Below are 23,873 nucleotides of genomic sequence, written 5' to 3'. Positions count from 1 at the left end.
TGTGTAATTTTTTCTAGCAGGTTTGTGTAGTTCAAATGCGATATCTCGCTTAGACATTTGGTATACGTTTTATGTAACCAGCTTCGCGTAATTCTTCGAAAATTGATAGTATTTCGTTGGAAACACCAGTATTGCCAGCAGCTTTTGATGCTAATAGTAGTTTTAAACGGGAAACCAATTCATTTGGATCGTTCCAATATTGAAGTGTATGTTTCTGTAATTGTACAGATAGTCCACTACCAGATGGAAATAATGTTGTGATTATATCTCTGTATTTATTACCGCCTTTTTTAATTTGTTTGCTGTTTGACGTTAAATGAGCTGATGTTTGAATTAATATAGATTTATATGTTTTTAAATCGTTTTCGGTATATAATTTCGGGGCTTTTGAAAATATTAAACTACAGAGACCCTGTGTTAACGGGTATGTAGTATCATCAACAATTATCGTATTTCCAACAAGTTTGATTTCTTTTTTACCTAAACGTACCGTTTTATTAGATTGTAATTTAGGACCATACGTCTTGTCTATGCTGTATGAATCTAACAATTCATCTATTTGATAAAAATGTAAATCTTCAGTGTTGTCTATAGTTTTATCCAAAGTAGATTTTTGTATTTCGTTTAACGGATCGATAATCGGTTTAAATGTTTCTGTTACTATCGATTGAATATCGGCTTTTCCTTGTTTTAATGCAGTATATTTTCGTTTAATATTTTCTTTTGCTTTTATCAATTCTTCAAGTACTTCACCACTGGCGTCCATGATCGTGAATGAGATGTTTTTTAAAAAACGTAAGTTTAGATAATAACAAACGTGTCGAAGCCGTGACGATAACGCCCATTATCGCGTTCACACTCTTTGTTTATTACGATAAAGTTGAACCTCCCCTTACGCCAACACGATGTACAGAAATCTTTAAATTCTGTATACGACATATTACCAGAGCAATGCTCCATGTAAACATGTTTTAAATTAGTTTCATATTGTTTAAATAAAACGATAAGGTTAGCGTTATCACGCAAAAGTTGTTTTGGTACTCTTGAATAACTCTGAGCTAGATAGCACACATCTATAAGGTTATGCCTTCCCCTTGCAAAGATTGATCTACATACTCCTTGTCCCTCTGTCAAAATATCGTCTAGAATATACACAGAGTTTGGTAGGGCTTTTTCAGGTTCAATAACTTGTTCGTTTTCGTAGAACGTAAATAATTGTACTCCTTCGATATCTGATAAGATATTACTCAACATTTTATATTTCGGTTGATCCAGAGTTTTCAAATATATGTAAACGTTGTGAAATCTTATTCCATTTATATTAGTTAATAATGCAAACATTAAATTCGTTTTTCCACAGCCAGACGGACCCACAATAAGCGCACGTATCGTATTGGGTAGAAGCGGACCGTGTCTATAGTTTTTAAACGAAGTAGGTGGATCTACGTTCTCAACTGTAAGCTCGGTTTCTTGTTTAATGAATTTCATTTTGATATAAATATCTATGTTGTGATGAGAATGTCATCAGTACACAATGTCACTCGCTCGAAAAAGCAACAAGAATAAAGGTGCCGGGGTTATTAACACGCTTATAAACAAATTACCGGTCGAACTTCACGTGCCTGGTAAGTTTATTAAATCCGATATTATCATAATAATAATAATAATAATATTTTAATTTTTTTTGTAGGTTATCAATACTGTGGACCTGGTACAAAATTGAAAAAACGTTTAGTTCGTGGTGATAAAGGTATAAACCCGTTAGACGCTGCGTGTAGAGACCACGATATCGCATACGAACGTAGTAACTCTATCGCCGATCGTAACGAAGCTGATCATATATTAGAACTGCGAGCCTGGGAAAGGTTCAATTCGAAAGATTCTGGTTTAAAAGAAAAAGCTGTAGCTTGGGGTGTGACTACCGCCATGAAGGCAAAACGTAAAGTTGGTGGTGGTTGTGATTGTGGGTTTAAAGCAGCGGTTAAAGCAACTAAAAACGTTTTAAAGAAAAATGTCGGTGAAAAAAATGTAATGAAATTTACAAAAAAGTGTGAAGCCGTGGCACGAAAAACATTTAAATCTACAAAGACAAATTTCCGAGAATAGTAAACATTCCGAAAAAAGGCGGTGCATTACCACTTATTCCGATTTTAGCCGGCTTATCAGCTCTAGGCGCTCTGACTGGTGGAGTTGCCAACGTTGTTAAGGTGGCTAATGAATTTAAGAGGAACGTTCCATCACATTTGGGAAATGGTTTATACCTGACGCCATATAAAGGCAACTCGTACAAAATAGGCGATGGTCTATATATCACACCATATAAAAATGGTGGTGGGAGAGTAAAGACGAAAAAAAACTAATATCTACGTTACCCAAGAGAGCGTTGTACGATTTCGAACTTATAAAAATCGCACGTTTGTTGAAAATACCACATTTCATCGGCGTGTTTACTAGAGATAAGTTGCCTGTTCGTCCTAAACGATTTGAATCGGCGATTGTTAACTTGGACACTGAAAACGGTATTGGGTAGCGTATAAAAAAATCGGAAAAAAAGTAAAATATTACGACAGCTTTGGAAATTTAGCACCTCCGCTAGAAGTACAGAAATATTTTCAAGGATGCGATATTAATTACAATTATAACACAGAGCAGAGATTTAATACATCAAACCGTGGACACTTGTGTATACAATTTTTATCATGTACACGATAACGTTAAACGGAAACTCGAGTGAACTGTCATGCGATATTTTTCCGCCCATAGAGGTAGAAAATACAGCACAAATATGTCTTTTGAGCTTGCTAACAAATAATTCAATTCCAAACATAGAACCTGGTTGCAATACCATAGGTTTTCGGAATATGATTGGACAAGTTGAAAACGTAATTATACCTACTGGAACGTATGAGTTGGAAGATTTAGAGTTTGTTATAACAAGTTGAAGCCCGACTATATAACTTTTTTCGAATTAAAATCAGATGGTAAAACGTTAAAGTGTATGATATCCTGTAGCCATGAGATTGACTTTTCAATCGAAAACAGTATAGCAACATTATTAGGATTTAGAAATGTTGTATATACTACTGGTACTACACACGAATCTGAAAATACAGTCAACATAATGAAAATAAACTGTATAAAAATAGAGTGCAACTTAATAACCGACTCATTTTGTGACGGATCGCCGAGCCAGATTATAGATGAATTTTATCCGACTATTGCTGTGGGCTATAAAATTGTTGAAGTGCCTAGACATTTAGTTTTTTATTGTCTTAATACTACTTCTATAAGTAAAGTTGAAATCAAACTAAAAGATCATAAAGATCGATTGATAAATTTACGTGGTGAACCAATTACGATTCGATTACAAATAACACACGGATAAGATGGCGCTCAAGTTTAATATAAATACTACTGCAATAAAAAAACCCGTCATTAAAGTGACTGCAGTTAAGAAGTCAACACCTATATCTAAACCGAAAAACAACGAGTTCAAGCTCACGAAAAATAACTTAGATTTTCTTCGTTCACTACAATAATGGATGACACATATTTAGATGTAACGGCCGGTTATGCCGACGATTGTAAAATAACGCAAATGCATTATCATTCGTTCACACCGTATTCAAACACGTCTTTTTCATACAATGATGAAATTAGAATAAATATTCAAAATATGGAATCTTACACTCTACCATGTGAAAGTTATATTTACATTGAAGGAAAGCTAAGAAAACCTTTAGATGCTGAAGGAGACGTACGTTTTTCGAATAACGGTTTGGCATTTTTATTCTCCGAAATGCGATATGAAATAAACGGAATAGAAATACAAAAATTGAAATCACCCGGGGTATCGTCTTGCCTGAAAGCATACTGTTCATATACACCAAGTGACTTGAATACGTTAGACAATTGTGCTTGGGACTCGGGCATGGACGGCGAAGATAATAAAAATTTTATGAGCAACGATGTATTTACCGGTTGTATACCTCTAAAACATTTATTCGGATTTTGCGAAGATTATAAAAAAATATTACTAAATTGCAATCAACAACTGATTTTAAATCGTTCGTCTACCGATTTAGACGCATTACGTATAACGCAAACCGGAACCCCCGAAAACGTTGAAAAAAATAAAAAAATTACGATTGAATTGATTAAAGTGATATGGAAGATGCCTATAATCAGAGTTAATGATAAAGAAAAATTAAAACTGTTGAAAGTGATAGATTCACGTAAAACGTTATCATGTGCGTTCAGAACCCGGGATCTATGTGAATATCCTGTACTACCTAGAAATACTTCACATAAAGTCTAGCAGCTTGCTTGAAAAACCTAGATTTATTTTGTTTGGATTACAAACAGATAGAAAAAAAAATATAGAAAATGACGCTGGGCGCTTTGACCACTGCCAACTAAAAAATCTTAAGGTACACTTAAATTCTGAAGTGTTTCCATATGAAGACTTTCGTGCTGATTTTAAAAATAATACCATCAGCTTACTGTATAAAGCCTATACAGACTTTCAAAAATCGTATTACGAGAGAGATTATTCTGAACCATTGTTATCAAAAAATGTTTTTCAAACATATGTTCCAATCGTCGTTGTCGATTTATCGCATCAGAATGATAACGTAAAAGCATCGACCATAGACCTACGAGTAGAATTTGAAACGGATACGGTTATTCCTGAGAAAACTGCAGCTTATTGTTTAATTTTACATGATCAGATTATAACTTATAACCCGTTTAGCGGTGATGTTAGAAAACTGTAATTTTTATACATAAATATGTATATTATTTCTACTTGTAATTATTTTTTTTATACCTTGTAAATATATTATTTTTACTTTGTAAATATTTTTATTACCTTATTATTAATAAATAAAAAGAAAACTTTTTTTTTTTAAAATAACTGAGTTGTTTTTATTTTACACAGTAGACTTTTACAGGCTCCAGGGCTCCTTTTACCTTAAACCAATACACCATTAACTAATCAAACGGTTTGAACACATGCATTTTAAGCACATATAACTTCTGTAAAAGATGGGTAATATAATATCAATACTCAATAATTTAAAGTGCATAATGACTAGTTTGTTCTGATGAACACCAACCAGAAGTTTGATACAAAAAATAACTCAAGTTGTGGGTTACAAATAGCAGGTCTTGTATGCAATTAAGCGTTGATTTTCTATGTTGTTCAGGCCCAAGCAATTTTTTAGCTTATTTTATTTTAGAAGTCATCAGTTATAGGTTTAACATATAAATATTAATAAACATTGTAACTGCTATTAAAATAATAATAGTATTCATAAGTAAATTAACTTGCCTATGATTATTTGATTTAGAATTTAGAAATTGCGTTGTCATCATACATGTTACAGAATGGTTCAACATATGGTCGATTTAGCACAACTGTTTTGACTATAGGATCAGCTATAATTGTTTTGGTTTACCTCTTCCTGTAAAAACAACACATTTGTTTACATCGATATGTTCATAGTGTATGTACCTGTGTCATATAGGTTATCCGTTTGCGCAGCAATTGCCACCTCATCCTTCCTCTTAAGGTTCTCCCACAGCGTTTTTAAACTCAGAGAGTCTACATGACAGATTGAGGATGCTGCGGCAAATTACCCTGCAACATTTATCAACTTCTGGTTTTTTAGTCTAATATTTACCCTGTCAGTCTTTGGAATCAATTGTACTGAAGTGTCGATTGATGATCTCTAAAAGTACACATTTTTCGGAGTACTCAAAACTAAGTTTTTCCGCTTTAAAATGTTTAGTTTCCATATTTAAAATAAATAAAGAAAAGTAAATATGTGCGGACTGATTCAAATCTCAAACAAAACAATCGATAACCGATAACATTATATTTTTATATTTACACATGGTTCTATTTGTTCAATGTTTTCTTTTGCTTTGCAGGAAGAACTTGAAAAAATTAGAGCTGAAATGAATCGCCTAAAATGAGAATGACCACATGAAAAAAGAAATTAAAGAACTTGAAAAGTTGAAGAAGAAAACAAGCTAGTTCAGCTGGAAGTTGAACACTTACAGACCAAAGTTAAGAAAGCTAATGAATTGTTACACCAATTCCTTAATGATGATCAGATATCTGCCTTAAGTACACCCACTCGGAAGTGGACCAATGACACTATAGTAATGGGCTTCAAAATGAGGTTTGCCTTGGGAGTCCATGGTTATGAGCATCTTAGGGAAACTAAATATCCTCTTCCTGCATATAGTACGCTGACAAGAAGGCTTCGCCAATTTAAATTCAATTTTGGTTTATTCACTGATTTACTTGAGCCACTTAAACATAAAGTTTCATGTATGGAAGAAGGTGATAGGTTTTGTTGTATGTCAATGGATGAAATGGAGATAAAGCCACAGTTGAGTTTCGATAAAAATCGCCATAAAATGTTTGGGAATATTACTCTTGGTAATACAACTAAAGAAGGGAACAAATTGTTAGTGGTTTTAATAACCATAACCATAAATAAAAGCATTTATTATTTTAAAAGTTACTCTTTGATATTGATGAATGTTGGTTATGACTATTTTGATTATCATATAATTATTAATGATTATATTAACCATGACAAACACTAATGTTAAATTTAAATTTATGACCAGGAAATAAAAACATATATTTTATATTAAATATTTTTTTATTTCATTTTTTTTTTTATTAAAAATAAAAAAACAAATTTTATTTATTTGTTGTTGTTGTGGTGGTAGTGCTGGTGGTGCTGCTGCTGCCAGCAGAGACAGCAGAGGCAGCATTAGCCTCGGCTTCAAGCTTTGCAGCCTCAGCTTGAAGCTTATCAGCCAAGGCTAAAGCTGCCTCTGCTGCCTTTTTTGCTGCCACATTGGCAGCATCTTCTTTTGTTGTTGCTGCTGCTGCTGGCCGATTATACCAGCAGTCAGCAGCTTTGTGTCCGATTTTTTGGCAAAAATTGCATTCTAGAAGATCAAAAGAATTGAAATTAAAACATATCCATGATAAATTTAAATACCTAATTTCAGGAAGCCCATATTTTGCTGGGAGACATAATTTTGCTCAGTAGATTTTGAGCAATAAAGTTATTTTAAAACAAGACGTTATATCTAATATATTAAAGCTATGTAACTAAATCCTAAAATAACATCACTAACTTTTTAATTTATAATAATAAGTATGAAAAACATACAAAATCAGTAGTTTTTAAATTGAAATTAATACAAAGTGAACGCAATAAATGGTATATACCAAATGAAAATGTTGAACAAGTTCTTTTCTATAGGTGGACTGAAAAATGGACAATCACAAATAGATACACCTCTAATATCTTTGTCTGGTTACATTGATTACACATTAATAGGTATAAATTATATATTAAGTTAAAAAAAGCTTTATCATTATTGGTTCGAATCAATAAAGTACTTAAAGAGTATTTTATAGCGAAGTATAAAAGAAAAAATGTATACACTTGCGTTTTAGTTAATTTGTTGTTATTACACGAGTAAGGTTTGATACACTTAACAGATATTGACTTGATACAACCATTACATTTACAATACAATATTTTAAGATAGAACTAAATCAAAACCATAAAAAGAGAGTAAGTGAATTAGAGCTGTGTAGTAGGTTATAAGTGAATTACCCTAATGGATGGTATTAAATTTGAACTCAATGATAATATAATTGTATACCTACGAAAAACGATTCTGAGTGAAGACGATTTGTCAGTGAAGGATATTTTAACTAAATAATCTGAAAGTTTTCAATTTAGTGCGTTTTGTCAAAATTTGAACTTAAACAGTTCTAAAAAAAAAAACCATGCATATATTTTTAATATTTTCCAACATTTTCAAACTTTTTGACCCAAAGAATAGAATTGTATTGACAGCTTGAAGTAACTAAAACGTTTGGAAAACTTTAAGATTTGTAGCAAACGCTAATATAAACATTCAGTGAAAATGTTATGTATCAACAGTGATTTGATTTAGGTTACAAAATCCAAAATCAATTATGCTAAAAGTTACCGATTATCCTGAATTTTTTTTTTGGCACTTAAGAAAATTACAGAGAATTTTAATTTTGACCTCCCCAACACATTAATTTCACCTTTCTATCGAAAAAGCTACTGAAGTTGGAAATCAAAGTGTCTACCATTTTGAAAGAATAAAAATAAAATTTTGCATTTATCATGTACACGGACAAAAAAAAAAAAAAATACATATTGTAAAATCAATACATTCATCACTTCATTCAGAAATTCAGAATCTAAAACTAATTAGTAGGTGTATTCATTGGTAACTTACTAATCCTGTTGTTGGGCCATTTGCCCCCGCCTCTGCCGCCTCTAATTAAATACTAGAAGTATTGTACTTACAGTCTTTATTTAAGAATTTTTTTTTCTAGTGTCGCGGTCGGTGTGCGATGCGCCCAGGTCGCAAGCTGATTGAGTAATGAAGGCAGAAGGCAATAAGGCATTGATTGACGCTAACGCTATAGCAACATTCTCAACGTTTACGCAGGCACGCGGCATAATGTTTTACTACCACGTACTATTATAAATATTATAATATTATAAATAATCTAAATTTAAAATAAAAATATGGATCAAGTTATTAAATTTATTTAAGCTTTATTATAAATAACATATGCTTTACTGTAGATGTTATTCTACTTATGCGATAAAGTATACCATTAGGTAACATCTCAACAGTTTCTTCTTCGAGTTCTTTTTTATTTACATTACATACATTGTTCACAACAGACTTCTATAGTTCAGCACTGTCCATCTCTATAAAACCATAAAATAGGTATCAAAATGGTTTTTACTTTTTTAGCTTTCAATCAAATAATATTGAAAATTTACTATTTAGTATTTATTAGTTTTCCATAATTAAAAAAAAAAAAACCATTTATTGTTGTCTCCGTCTTACAAGTGGGTAACATAGCAAATTTACGCTCTATAGATTACGTTTAATTCCATTTATATTTTAGAATAATTTATTTATATTTAATGTTTCGAAGATAATATGTAATTATATTAGATTACAACATTGAACATATTTTGTCATGAGGTCAACAATATAATATTATTATAGGTAAGGTATATTCATTTTAAGGTGACCATACGTCACCTTTTGAACGGGACAGTCCCGTTGTCAAACGTGGAATCTTCGGGACGCTAAAATGTCCCGTTTTTAAAAAGTAGACAAAAAAAAAAATAATGAAAATAAATTTTCGTTGACGAAATATCGTTTATATTATATCTTATTAATTCTTATGCGTACATAATAGTATAATACATAGTACGTACGAGTATATTATATAAAAATTAAAAATATTCACAGTGACTGGTTTATAAATTTATAATTACACTATCGTTCCAGTACGAATCGATCGTCACCCGTATTCGTATAAAATGTATCAGATCTGTATGTATTGTGTGTGTGTTGTGTACGCCGTGCGATCGAACGAACCACGATATAATAATAGATATACGTTCCGGCAGTCGCTCGATAATTTATTTTAATTTATTTGGACGTTTATAGTTATATTATGTATTAAAAAATAATGAAGAAATTATATAAACAAGAACATTATGTTATACTTAAATATTAAAGATTTTTATTTTCCATCCTTCAGAGTAATCACCGTAGAAAAATAAAACCGATTAAATTATGGTGGATACAAACAAAGTTGTAAAAGGTAAAAAGCCCGCAAAAATAAATTATGTCCCCAACAAAAACATAACAGTTAAAAAAGGCCAAGTTCCAAACTCCCTCCCAAAAAAGTTGGCCCATCAAAGTAGTGAAATCTTCATTGTGGCCAAGTTTTAACTATTTTTAATTCATAACCTCAATGCACTCCTACAAGAGCAACACTTCTCTGTTAGTTGTATTGTTTAACATTTGGTCAGTTTCTGAATGAATCATAAAACATAATTATCAAATGTGCTCACTTATGAGTTACGAGGGTGATGGGGAGCTACCTATTTATAGACAACTGCAATTTTCAATTTTTCTGAAAATTGTTTTTTTTATGTGTCGATAAAATCTTTATTAAAATCTCTATCAAAATACTTGAAAATTTAATGCAAAGTTCCTCATAAGTTATTCTTATAGTGATCAAAAAATTATAAGAATAAATAGGCACAATTTTTTTTATTAGCATTTGAAGTTCAAATATTGACAAAAATTCGTCAAAAGCATGAATATTTGCAAATTATTTTGTAGGTATAATTCATAAAAATGTTTGTATAAGTATCTAATTGTTGAAAATTTAATACAAGATTTTTCATAAGTTTAGCTTACAATTATTATAAAATAATTTAAATTTTGATGTATTCAGGCCATTAAAATACAAACCACCTTTTTCACCAACCACTGGAAATTATATCCTAGGCTGACAAATCATCTTCGTTCAGAATCGTTTTTCGTATACAATGATAATTATCATTGGATTCAAATTTAACCCTCCTATAATGTATAATAGTGATCCACATGGCACCTAATGTACAGCAGAGCGGTACCCACTTGGCCGCTTTTTTTTTAGTTAAATACATATAAATATAGAAAAGATAGTAAAAACAAAACATTTTTCAAGTCAGGTAAAAATATATAAAAAAACAAAATTGTACTCCAAACAAACAAATGCCCGTTCAGCAGAACCATTTGCAACAGGAATTGTTAAGTTTAATCGAATTGCAATTAAAATATTAGGAAATACATCTTTTATTTTTGTTTCCTCAAACCATTCTAATATTTTATGCACATTTGAAGCATAAAATGGTGGTTTACTGAGATCCCAATACTCTCTAAATTAAACAAATTAAAAAATATGAAATAATTAAATGTTGATGTGTCTAATATCTATGAGCTAATGCGTACTCTAAACTCTTGTCATTTGATAGAATAAGAAGTACACAACAAAAGTACAACACTCATAAGACGTAGGTACCAATAATCACGATTTAAAATAATAACACAATAAGTATTATTATTAGTTATCATGCATTATTCTGTCAGACAGAATAATCACTATAGTGGCATTTCCCACACGCGCTACAGGGCTTAACAATCTATAAAAGATTATATACAATAAAAACTCGAATAATAAATTATTAACAAAACTATTGATATATGAACCTAACCTATCGCTAATCAAACTCAACCATCGAGAATAGAAATACACACTGTAATATCTGTAATTTCTTTATTCTGTGGTAATAGTGAAATACTGTATATTCCACAAAAACGTCAAAAACATACTTAATTATTTAATATTATACGATATAACTTTTTTTTAATACCTAATTTAATTTTTTGTGACAATGATATTTAGAATTCTTATTTTTGTCCGGGGGCCCCCATAACATGGGGGCCCCATAACATTGTGGGCCCTGGGGACGCGACCCCTCTGCCCCCCCCCCCCCCTTAGTCCCCGGGCCTGGCCCCACTGAAGGTGATCACGGCACTGGTCAATGGTCATAATAATACTTATCAAATACATATAAAGACCAGAAGTTAAAAGTAATAAATTCGATATCGTTCGAACCCAAGATAATAATAGTGATAATCATTGTAGTATTATACCTACTCGCTACTGGGATATACAAATCCTGATATCTAGATAGAGAACTTAGTTATTAAGGTGCATGTACCTTAATAACCATGTACCTTTTATGTATTAAAAATGTAATTATTATTAATTAAACTATCTAATTAAGAAACTAAAAATTGATAGTTGTGGAGAAATAAAAAAATTGAATATCTTTAAAAGTAACTTATATTTCAACCCAAGAAAGTAATAAGCAAGGTAGTAATTACAAAAGCTATGTACTTGCCCTAAAAACTGTTCAATTCCCGAGTTTCAGAAACATCGTACAAAAATTAATCATTTTCAAAAATACAACTTTACTTTTAAATGTTTAAACGATAGGTAAATAAGAACGTTCGCTGTGGATGAAGGACTTAGTATTTTAACAGAAGCAAGCTGCAAATGGTATTGTGACTGAAATTTTAACCTCTGTACTTGACTATTTTATATTTTTATGCAGTTATATGTTTACTTTTTTATGCATACATAATAACTTAATTTATGACAAGTCTCAAAACTTTGATTGCCACTACCAAAAAAAAAAAAAAAAAAATAAAACTACAACACATGTAAAATTATTCTCAATGCAATTATTTAAAATTTTGGTAATTTAGATATAAATATCAAGGAGTAAAATTGTCCCGCGCAAAACAGTTTTTACTATGTTACGCGTGTGTAAGGCGGACAACACCAAATGCGGGTATAGGGTCCTCTTAATGGACTTAATGGGAAATCATTAATCAACTAAAAATAAACGTTATTTGTTATAACAATATGTCCGTTGGCCTACAAGGTCATGAATTCTATGTAAAACTTTTAATTATAAATTTGATACTAATATATATAATATATAATACTGAATTTTATCGTCTATAATAATAGAACTTAATCTAGAAGATTAAAATATTATTTATACAAGTTATAACTTTATAATCAAATATATTTATAGTTTCTACAATGAATAATGATATTAATATGTTCTATGCAGGGGATGCAGCAACTCATCAGTCATCGACAATATAAAATTAAGCTACTAATTCAAATAGCATAATATTATTTTATAATATAAACAGTCTAACAGAAATATAATATGACTAATAACTACAATGAGTAATAAGTATCGACAAAAGGGTTAAATAAATTCGGATTTTAAACGATATGTGAGACGCCATCTACTGATGTTCTGAACCATCAATAGACTTCGTTAAAAATATGGTATTTACAATACTGGCATTAATAATTCTACAAAAGATGGCACTTACTAAAGACGTCATATAAAAGCAATAAACATACATCAATAAATTAACACCTCCTAGGCTGAAACTGAAATCCAACAAATTCAAAAGAAACAAAATTGAATTAAACATAAATCAAACACTAAAGAAATAACATGAAAAAATATCAAATATCAACAAACTTAACAAACAAAAACAATTAAAATATAATTCTCACATGAACAGTCCAATACAACTAAACATAAAATAGACGATAATCAAATTCACTTCTCGTAGAGTGTAAGTATAATATTTCAATAATATTTGTACTTTAAGTAAATCATCATTAATAATTTTTGGAAGCCGCAAATCAATGGCGGCTAATATAAATGAATACAACAAAGTAATTAAAAACTACGCACGACTACCCGATACGCGTCCTACGGGAAACAGTCACCTGGCGTGTTGGTACGCCGTTTTCGTTTTCCCAACAAGCTATGAGTCCTTTTTAAATATACAGTATGTCCCAAAAGTCCCGTATCACCCTTAATATCTCCATGTAAAATCACTATATTTAAACGCGTTTTTTTTTACAGTACTAAGTATGAAAATACTGATTGAATGGCATAAAATTAATTTTTTTTTTTCAATTCAAAAATTTTCAAAAAATTTTTTTACGCATTTAAGAATTTAAAATTTTTAATAGCCATTTTGTTGAACATATTTTTTAAAACAGTTTTAAAAACAATAAATATTAAATTAAATAAAAATTGACCAAGTTAGAGCAAGTTATATTTTTGAATAATTGGTAAAAAAATCAATTATTGTTTCACATTTCAATAATGAAATATCTAATTTCAACACACGACAATACTTTTGCATTCCTAATTAAAGTTTTGATTTGAATAGAAATAAAAATAGCCGTGTTATATCGTTTGCTGAACAGTGAAACTGGTTACCTATTTTTAAGTATTTTAATTATCATGAGTGAACCTAAGGTTACGGTATTGGACATAATCATACAGTTATAATTAATGCGATTTATAATAAAGATAGAGCTAGTTGAGTAGAGTATATTTATAAATAATTGTAATAATAGTTATGTAGGTATGCTGTTTTTAATGGTAATCTGTAAACATCTAATTATTAGTGAAACTTTTAGGAAAGATTAAAATTAAAATTCAGATAATATTTTTAAACTTGATTGCTAATAGAAAAAAAAAATTTATTACATAAAAACGAAAATAATTCATTACATTTTTATTTTTATAAATGTTCGAAATGACCTCCATTATTTGCAACACAGAGTTGAAGTTTTTCGACCCAAGCGTTCTTAACATTTCCTAATGTCTCGGGTAAGATATTTTGAATATTTTGTTCAATTTTATGACGAAGATCAGGCAATGAACACGACGGATAAACAAGATTTTTCAAATAACCCCATAAAAAAAAATCCATCGGTGTTAAATCGGGAGACCTAGGTGGCCAAAGCACTGGACCCCTTGTTCCCATCCATCTTCCCGGGTAGTGCTCATCCAGCCAACCTCTCACAATATTTGAATTATGTGCTGGTGCACCGTCTTGCATAAAAATTGGCTCTATTCTATTTGTATTAATTAACTGAGAAATTATTGGCCACACACTTTCTTCTAATAAATCTCGATACTTTTCTCCGTTTAAATTACCTTCTATAAAAAAGGGTCCAATGATCTGGTTATTCCAAATTCCCCTCCAAACATTTAATTTTTCTATATTTTGGGCATGAAATTCTATGGATTCATGTGGGTTTTCGTCAGACCAGTGATATGTCCAGTGTCTACTTGTTTGTCCATTTCTAATAAAAGTAGATTCATCAGTAAAAATTATTTTATCTATAAATAGTGGGTCCTGACTAATTCTGTGTAATGCCCATTCACAAAATTGTAAACGCCTTTCTTCGTCACCCGCATGAAACTGTTGAACAAATTTTGTTTTATATGCTTTTATTTTATTTTTTTTGAGAATTCTATGAACGGATGATTTGCTCAGTCCAGCCTCCACGCACCTATGACGTACGGACAATTTTGGAGCTACAGCTACACTTCCAAGAATGTTGATGGTATTATCTACGTTCATTGACATTACCTAAGAGTTAAAATTAAGTTATTAAAAAAATTATGAAATCAATAAAATAATTCAATAATAGGTACACAGCTTAACACCCACTACCTAATATCTATGTGATATTTAGCTTATTGTAGGAAAAAATTAATTTCTTAGAAATATGTACAGTGGACACCACATCACTTATAAGACTTATGGATATAAGGTTTAGTCGCTTATTAGACTAACTCGTCTGAAATGGTTCGGACGTATCCAAATACCAAAATTTGCAACTTTATTATAAATTTGAGAATAATGCAATTTTACCTGTTTCCAAAAATCGAGACATTAATCTGTTGATAACATTGTACGATGGTTTTTTACGATCAGGATACTCAATTCCATAACTATAAGCAGCTTGTCTATGACTTTCGTTGTTTCGGAAGTAACATTTCACCATATCAATGTACTCATGTACAGAGAATGTATGAGTCATTTTAAATATTGAATTAAATAAGTAAGAAATAAGAAATTATAGTTAAAGACACAGTACGTACAGTACGTATGACACTAATAGCAGTAATAGTTATAAAGAAAGAACACAAGATAATAATTTTAATTATAATTTACCACCAAATTGCGATACGCGTAGGTATTATTATTATAAATCGCATTAATTATAACTATAAGATTATGTCCAATACCGTAACTTTAGGTTCACTCATGATAATTAAAATACTTAAAAATAGGTAACCAGTTTCACTGTTCAGCAAACGATATAACACGGCTATTTTTATTTCTATTCAAATCAAAACTTTAATTAGGAATGCAAAAGTATTGTCGTGTGTTGAAATTAGATATTTCATTATTGAAATGTGAAACAATAATTGATTTTTTTACCAATTATTCAAAAATATAACTTGCTCTAACTTGGTCAATTTTTATTTAATTTTAGTATTTATTTTTTTTGAACTGTTTTAAAAAATATGTTCAACAAAATGGCTATCTTAAAAATTTTAAATTCTTAAATGCGTAAAAAAATTTTTTGAAAATTTTTGAATTAAAAAAAAAAAAATGAATTTTATGCCATTCAATCAGAATTTTCATACTTAGTACTGTAAAAAAAAACGCGTTTAAATATAGTGATTTTACATGGAGATATTAAGATATACGATACGTAGAGTACGTAGTAGTTAGTGATAAGGGACTTTTGGGACATACTGTATACGTCTGATGGGAAATTTTCGTGGCTTTCCACGTATGTAGGTTAAGTTCTTCGACTCTCCCGGAACTCGACGAAAAAAATTAAAAACTACGCACGACTACCCGATACGCGTCCTACGAAAAACAATTATCCGGATATGTACTATGTAGGTTTATATGTAGGATATGTAGGTGGGTCAAAAGTGTTATACTTATATATATATTATCAATTGAACATATCGGCCCTCCTTTAAAGCCACTGGCGACTCCACGGGGAACACCTGGCAATTTACTGTGCTATAAAAATTAGCAACATAGCTATGCTATCTTGTGTTTTATAACGGTGAAGTAACTTAGAAATGGCAATATAAATGTTTGGCGCCTGGAATTAAACATAATGCAGCAACACATACAAGGTTTCTTATCACTATTTGTCTGAAAAACAGTCACCTAGCTTTGGTCACCCAACTTCACACACGTGTTAAACAGCAAAAAATAAAATGCAAATATATTATAATGTGAAAACTATTTATTGATAATATAAATTATAACATTTAATAAAATTATTAAAATTGATAAAATTAATTAATCTTATTTTTTTACTATAATATTGAAATCAATTCTTAGAGTAATTATAACAATTATAATGGTATAAAGTTCAATACAAATTTTATTTTAAATCGTCATTAAATCATATAATATCATATCTGATAGTGAATTATTGTGGAATTGAAGTATTTCATTTATAAAACAAAAATCGTTCTGTATACAACACATGCTAAAGTCAAAATTTTGAATATACTGATTAGTAAAATCATATCGCTGACAAGATGATGGTAGAATATTGATGTCTGCTCTAATTAATGAATATACGGTATCAAAAGTTGACTGATATGAAACCAACTTTTTCTGCTTTTCTACAATATGTGAATCGATACATTGTTGTAATTGTTTTAAACGATGTAAATCAGTATATGATAAGGTAATAAAATGATCATTAACATGCAATTTAATAGTTAACTGATTTCAATTGACTGAATAATATATGTTATCAGTTATTTTCACGCGTTTACAATTAGTATGTAGATTATTAGTTATTGAACTATAATTGCTATCACACATTAGTGTACACCACTGAAGTAAATCGAAGGTTAACAATTTTTTAGTAACATTACATTCTAGTATTACAATAACAGAAATCGTTTTATTAACCAAAAATCCAACCGTTACACTTTTCTTGTTAAAAGGTCTAATACTGAATATTGATTTTGCGACAACAATTGATGGAATCATATTGTATGACGACGTGATCTTTTGATATAGACGATTTCTGATGATAATTTTTAAAAACGAATAGAAATAAATGTAATAACTGAAATAAACGTAAAACACAGATGTTATTTATACATATATGATCGTTACAACACATATTTATAAACTAAGTGTATTACCTACTTGTACAATGTACATGTGTGGTTATATACTAAACTGATTACATTAAAAAAATTGAAGTGAACGTGAAATCAAATCAAATAACGTGTGGAAGGGAGAATTACTTACCTGATCTGTCGAACCCAAAACTGCAATTTTTTTAAATTTAATATATTTAATTATAATTAGACGCGTTATCTTACTTGACAATAAGTTCACGAGGTATAAAATCAAATATTAACACATTTAAGTTGATTAATTCAATATTTATTTTGAAATACAAATAAATTATAAAAGTAATAAGAAACATCAAAGTAAACTACAATCATATAGACTTACAATCATAAACATGGCTAGCTTTTACATATTCGTTTTTTACATTTTCTATCAACTCATTTCCTTTACATAGTAATTCAAAAATACATTTAGGATTCCATTTTGCGTGTTCGACCCATGGTATTTCATCGTTTGACCATTTTTGTAAGACAAGTCCACAGAAAAAACATTCAACTTTATCACCTACACCGGTATATTTTAAACCAGATTCAGATAACGAATATTTATTTTGACATGAAGTAGATGGATATGAGTTATATGTTTTTAATCTTGATATAAATGTGGTATAATCTGAATGTATTGGATATGAATTATTTCGCACTAAATAAACTAAAGATGGAAAATCGTTGGAAAATTTCTGTAAATTCACGGTTTCAATAAAGCTCAAGATAAATACTTTAAAAAAACAAATCAATAAGCTAATTTACCAGAGAAATAATAAAAAAAATATAACTAGACTTAATTAAGATGTATATCAAGATAAATACTTAAAAAAAAACTAATCAATAAGCTAATTTACCAGAGAAATAATAAAAAAAATATAACACGACTTAATTGTTCAACCGTTAGTAACAAACTAAATGTTTTAAATTAATCACGAATTGAAATAAATGTAATAACTTAAATAAACGTGAAACACAGATGCTATTTACACAGATATGATCGTTTCAACGCATATTTATAAACTAAGTATATTACTTGTGCATGTATAGTTATATACTAAACTGATTATATTAAAAAAATTGAAGTGCATGTGAAATCAAATCAAATAACGTGTGGAAAGGAGAATTACTTACCTAGTAAAAAATTCCCCGCTTTAAAATGGAGCCAGACGCCCCACGTTTTTTCAGAAAAACCATGGGGCGTCTGACTCCATTTTACAGCGGGAATTTCTTACACAGCAAGGGGACCATACCCCCTCAAACTTTTTTCATCTTCGCTGAAAAATGGAGCCAGACGCCCCATATTTATACTACTGGGTTGGACTACCCCAGTATACCACCCGAGGGCCAATCCGGTAGAAAGGTGTAATCAGGAGCTGAAAAAGGGCCTTCGGGCACTATTGGTGAACGATAGTCATCGTTCGTGGGACCAGAAACTCTCCGCGGTTCTGTTTACATTGCGCAACCGGAAGAACGACAGGACCGGCGTTTCACCGTCAGTTTCGGTGTTTGGACACGAAACCAAAAGTCCGGGAGATTGGGCACTAATCGTGAAGTCCGATAGTACTCCGCGGGTTCCGGCAACATCGGACATCATTACGGTTGCCGAGAAATCAAAGGAGAACCGGCGAGCGTTTGCCGCCGGGGACCAGGCTTTCGTTAAGGCACACCCACTCTCCAAAGCCGATCAGGGTTTCCCCGCGGGGTGTTTGCCGCGAAGTTGACGGGTCCCGTCATACTTTAAGAAAAACTGGGGAAAGGGGTTAGGTGCACGTCTTCAGTTTGAAACCCGCGTACACGAAGTGATACTCGTTCCGTAATCAGCCAAGTTGTGTGAAAACAAAAAAAAAAAAAAAAAAGGTGCTATTACGGTAGCTCACCGGAACCTGCGTGGGGGTACCACCATTAACCTCGATTATTGTTTTTTATGTTTTTATACTATCCCCATATAGATGTCACGCGAAGGTGAGGAACATCTGGCGGGCCGGGACAGCCGGTGGCGGCCGAGCCGAGGCCATATGCGGTCGAGTTTGGAGGACTTGGTGTGGCAGACCACCTCCCAACTCGACATCTTGCGGCAGACCAGGGCGACGCTGATCGGGCTGGGAGCAGGGTTCCCTCCGAACGCACCGCAGGGACTATCGGTCCAGCAGATCGGCGACGTGGACATGGCGGAGCTACGGGGAGACCCTCGTCTGTGGGCGGCGTATGAGCGCGGGTGACGCGAGCACGCGAGGGCTGCACCGGCGAGTCCACCGGCACCGACGGACCGTCGGCCCATACCGGGGCCAGTCCGCCACACACAGCGGACGGTCCGGAAGGCGACAACGGCAAAGCCACAACCGCGACCGGCACGCCAACCACCACCGGCACGTGCAGCACAGGGACCAGCGCTGGCCAGTGCCCTACCACCGGTGCACAGACGTCCCAGGAGGCCGCCGACCGTCCAGCCGCGGCCACAGCCGGCAACTGCCCAACCACGGGCACAGCCGCCAACCGCCCGAACGCGGACACAGCCGCCAACTGCCCGACCACGGACGCAGCCGACGGCTGTCCAACCGCGGGCCCAGCCGCCAAGCGTTCTACCACGGACACAGCCACCGCCTCCAGCGCCGATCCAGGAACAGCAGCCGGAAACTCCAGTGGACGCTATTCCCCAGGAGGGGACCCCGACCGTGGACGAGGATGCTTGTCAGGCCCCCCCTCCAGCGTTCGTGTCACACGAACCAATGGAGGTGGGCGGTGACGACATCGTTGTCGATATCGAGGCCCTGTAGGGAATAGTCCTGGCAAGTGGGAAACTGGGCGGTAATCGCCAGTTCCCCCATCGCAACTGTAGGTGCCCGGGGCACCCGATGGCACCGCACGGCTCTAGACAAAGGTGTCTATCAGCTTGGGGGGGGAGAGTTGACACGGTCGTGTCGCACGAATACCGCGATCTCACCCGCTAGACCCCCTTGCCTAGGTATCACCACTCGTTTGATAATCAATCGGGACGCCTGAGCGATTAATCGAACCAGTTTCTGAGTCGGCGATGAGCCTCGAAGCTCCCGCGACGTTGGTGACGACCGCCGAGAGCGACGGCGGCGTTTGTCTGTTTTTAACCGCGCGTTACGAGTTTACGACTCGTCTCCGTCCGCCGCCTACGCAGACCGTACTTGCCACGACTTATATATATAACATTATATATATGCACGTATACTTTTGTTTCTTTTTTGAGTTTAGGTTACTCGTATTGTATTTAGTTTTGCGAGCTGTGCCTTCGCACTTGCGATTTGATTATTACATATTATATTCTCATTATTATATTATTATAAATAAAAAAAAAGTAGAAAAAAGCAGAACTTCTTTTCTATTATTTTATTATAGTAATTTTCCCTTAATATCTTATCTACATTTGTTGTTTTTTTCTTTTATTTGTTTTTCTGTTATTACTATTATTATATTGTGCTACGTGACAACTTCCCTATCTCATAATGTAAATAAATGGATGCCAAAATGTACGGCAAACCAGGAGTTCGGAAATCTCTCAACAGAGTACGCCACTATTCGCCCGGAGGCCTATTTTATTTTAAGTTATTATACGAAAATATATTATTAGATATTTAAAAATATATTTAAATATAAATATTATGTTTATAATATGAATATAAAATAGGTGGAATATAGTATTATTCTATAGGTATAAAACAAGCTAATAAGCTATTATGTTAAATAGGTATAAATGCTGTTGTTGAACATTAATTTAAATAAATAAATACAATTTTCTAATATTAGTTTATTTATTTGTAAATACTAGCATTAAAATTAGTTACAAAGCAATTGAATGATCATGATTCATGGATTAGATAAGATAACTTACCATAACTTTGATGATTTTAAACAACATTAAAGTTTGAAACCTTGTTTCTATATTCAGTTGTGAAAATAAAAATAATTTAACAATGCCGAAAAAATGTTATGTACCTGGGTGTAAAACAGGTTATGCTAGTGAGTCAAAAAAATTAAAATTGAGTGATGAAAAAACCACAACATTATTTAGTTCACCAAAGGTATTTAAATTTTATTTATTTTTCAACTTGATAATTTATTGGTCCTTCTAAATATGTGTGTGTTGCTATGTTACTACTTATATAGATTTTTATAAATTGAATTCATACAGATTTCCATTTAAAATAGGTATACAATAATATTAATATACCAATAAATTATACTTATTATTGTGTTGATAAAATCATTTAATATAAATTATAAATCATAGGATTGTCATAGGATGATAAAACTCGAGAAGTTTGGAATAACAGTATTCCTACAGATGATGGAAAATTAACACAAAAAGACCACGTAGTTCTCTATATTTTGACCCTGACAGTATCATTAAATATGATGAGTTTATAATAAGTGAAGGTGTAGTAGAAAAATTAGAAAGAACTACTCCAATTTTAAAATCAGAGGCAGTTTCAACAATTTTTCGGGGTTTTCCGAAATATTTGACCAAAACTATTGCAAAACGTCCAGCACCAAAATTACGACCACAAAATTCAGGAAAAATGAAAAAATATAAATGAATTAAATATATTTAATAATGATACTCCTGAGGACTTACTAGTTTTATAATTTAGTTAGTTTATAATTTTAATTAAAATCTAGCCAAGGAATCAAAATTATAATATATATAATAATGATGTGACCTATAAAAAAGAATATTTTTAATTTTATAATACTACATTTTACTTACACATTATAATTTTATTTTTAGATAACTATTTATACTTACTTAATAATTGTTAGTTTTTCATTATTTTAATAATTATACAAGAAACATGTAAAAAAATGTTTATTAATTATTAGTTAATAAATTATTGATATATTTTAATGTTACTAATTTAATTTGTAATGACTCCTGACTGACTTATTGATAAATATAAATATTAGTGAAATGTAAATAGTAGGTAGGAAACAGGAAAGAATAGTAGGAATAGATATTCCCATTCCATTATTTTAATTATTGAAAATATTTCTTACTCAATAAACATATTGAAGTATAAATTATAAAACAATAATCAGTCAGTGAGTCAGGTTCAACACTAGGTAAGTTTTAACTTCAAAATCTTGCGTTATTTTATAAAGAAAATCCTAAATCCTATTTAAATCTCATGATTTTATATGTGACAAAAAGGAAAAACAGACCTCCCGGTGAATGGTGGCGCTACCTATCGTGCTCCTGCGGTACTATCAAACTGCCGTCCAAATTGGCATCCGGAATATTTACGAGTGGTATCACCTTATCTTATCTACATCGTGATTGTATTATATAATCATATAATTTCTCATACATATAGCCACTAGTCAGTGTTTTGTAAGACTGAAGCACATGTTAAGTGTAAATTAATACAAAAGATATATAATTATAATATGTATCAGTGTTGAATAATAAATAAAATAACAAGTCTATAATAAATAGTATATTAGTGTAGAATATAAAACATGGCGCAGTCGAATGGTCAAGTAGTTCCTGCTCCGTCGCCTCTAGATATTAGTGAACCAAGTATGGTAATTCGTAATTTAAGGTTATTTAAGTCAAAATTTCAACTATATTTATTGGCCAATGACTTAGATGAAAAGTCAGATAAACTCAAAGTTGCAATACTTTTAAGTGTAATTGGTGATGAGACCAGTGGCGGTTTTGACAAGTAATTTTACATGAGGCGGAAAAATATTAAATAGTAAATACCCTATTATTCTAACACAGGAATAAAATATGCTAATGTATTCTTTAAATAGTATAAGACTTATACTATAACTTATAAATTATCATAATGGAACGGAAAGATTAGCCAGTTAAGATTAGATCACTACTGTTGCCTAGTATGTACCACGTAGAGGTTTTTCCATACACCCCTCCTAACATATATTTACAATATCTTACAAACATAAAATACAAATAAAAAATAAAAATATAATATATTACCTACTAGTCTTTTAGTTGTAATTTGATTTAAAACATAAATACCTACATTATAATTAATAAACGAAATATATAGGTGTAATATGATACGTAAAACTAAAAAAAAATTAATAACCTGACTTAAACCTTTGATAATTAAACGTATACAATATACATTACATTTCATTGAATAACACATTATTTACAAAATATATGATTTCACATATTATAATATAGTATATAATATACCTAATATTATGTTTTTATGATTTATATCGTAAATCAATATTTCTATTTTTTTTATTCGCATACATATTTATGACTTCATCATAAAACGCTCCAGTATGTTTAAGTTGGTCAACTAACTCCTTTTCAATTGAAATTATAGCAAG

At 31.7% G+C, this 23,873-nt stretch overlaps 1 protein-coding gene across 1 annotated transcript; it reads left to right on the top strand.

Moving 5' to 3' along the window:
• Nucleotides 1-3,538: 3,538 nt before the first annotated feature.
• LOC126555287 (uncharacterized) lies at nucleotides 3,539-4,318 on the top strand. Its single transcript, XM_050210229.1, has one exon. The coding sequence runs from the start codon at nucleotides 3,539-3,541 to the stop codon at nucleotides 4,316-4,318; it is 780 nt and encodes a 259-aa protein (XP_050066186.1).
• The last annotated feature ends 19,555 nt before the right edge of the window (nucleotides 4,319-23,873 follow it).

Source organism: Aphis gossypii, unplaced genomic scaffold (genome assembly GCF_020184175.1).
Source record: "Aphis gossypii isolate Hap1 unplaced genomic scaffold, ASM2018417v2 Contig00779, whole genome shotgun sequence".
NCBI classification, from domain to species: Eukaryota; Metazoa; Arthropoda; class Insecta; order Hemiptera; family Aphididae; genus Aphis; species Aphis gossypii.
Note: the sequence above shows the minus strand (reverse complement) of the source record. Positions and strands in the feature narration are given on the sequence as shown.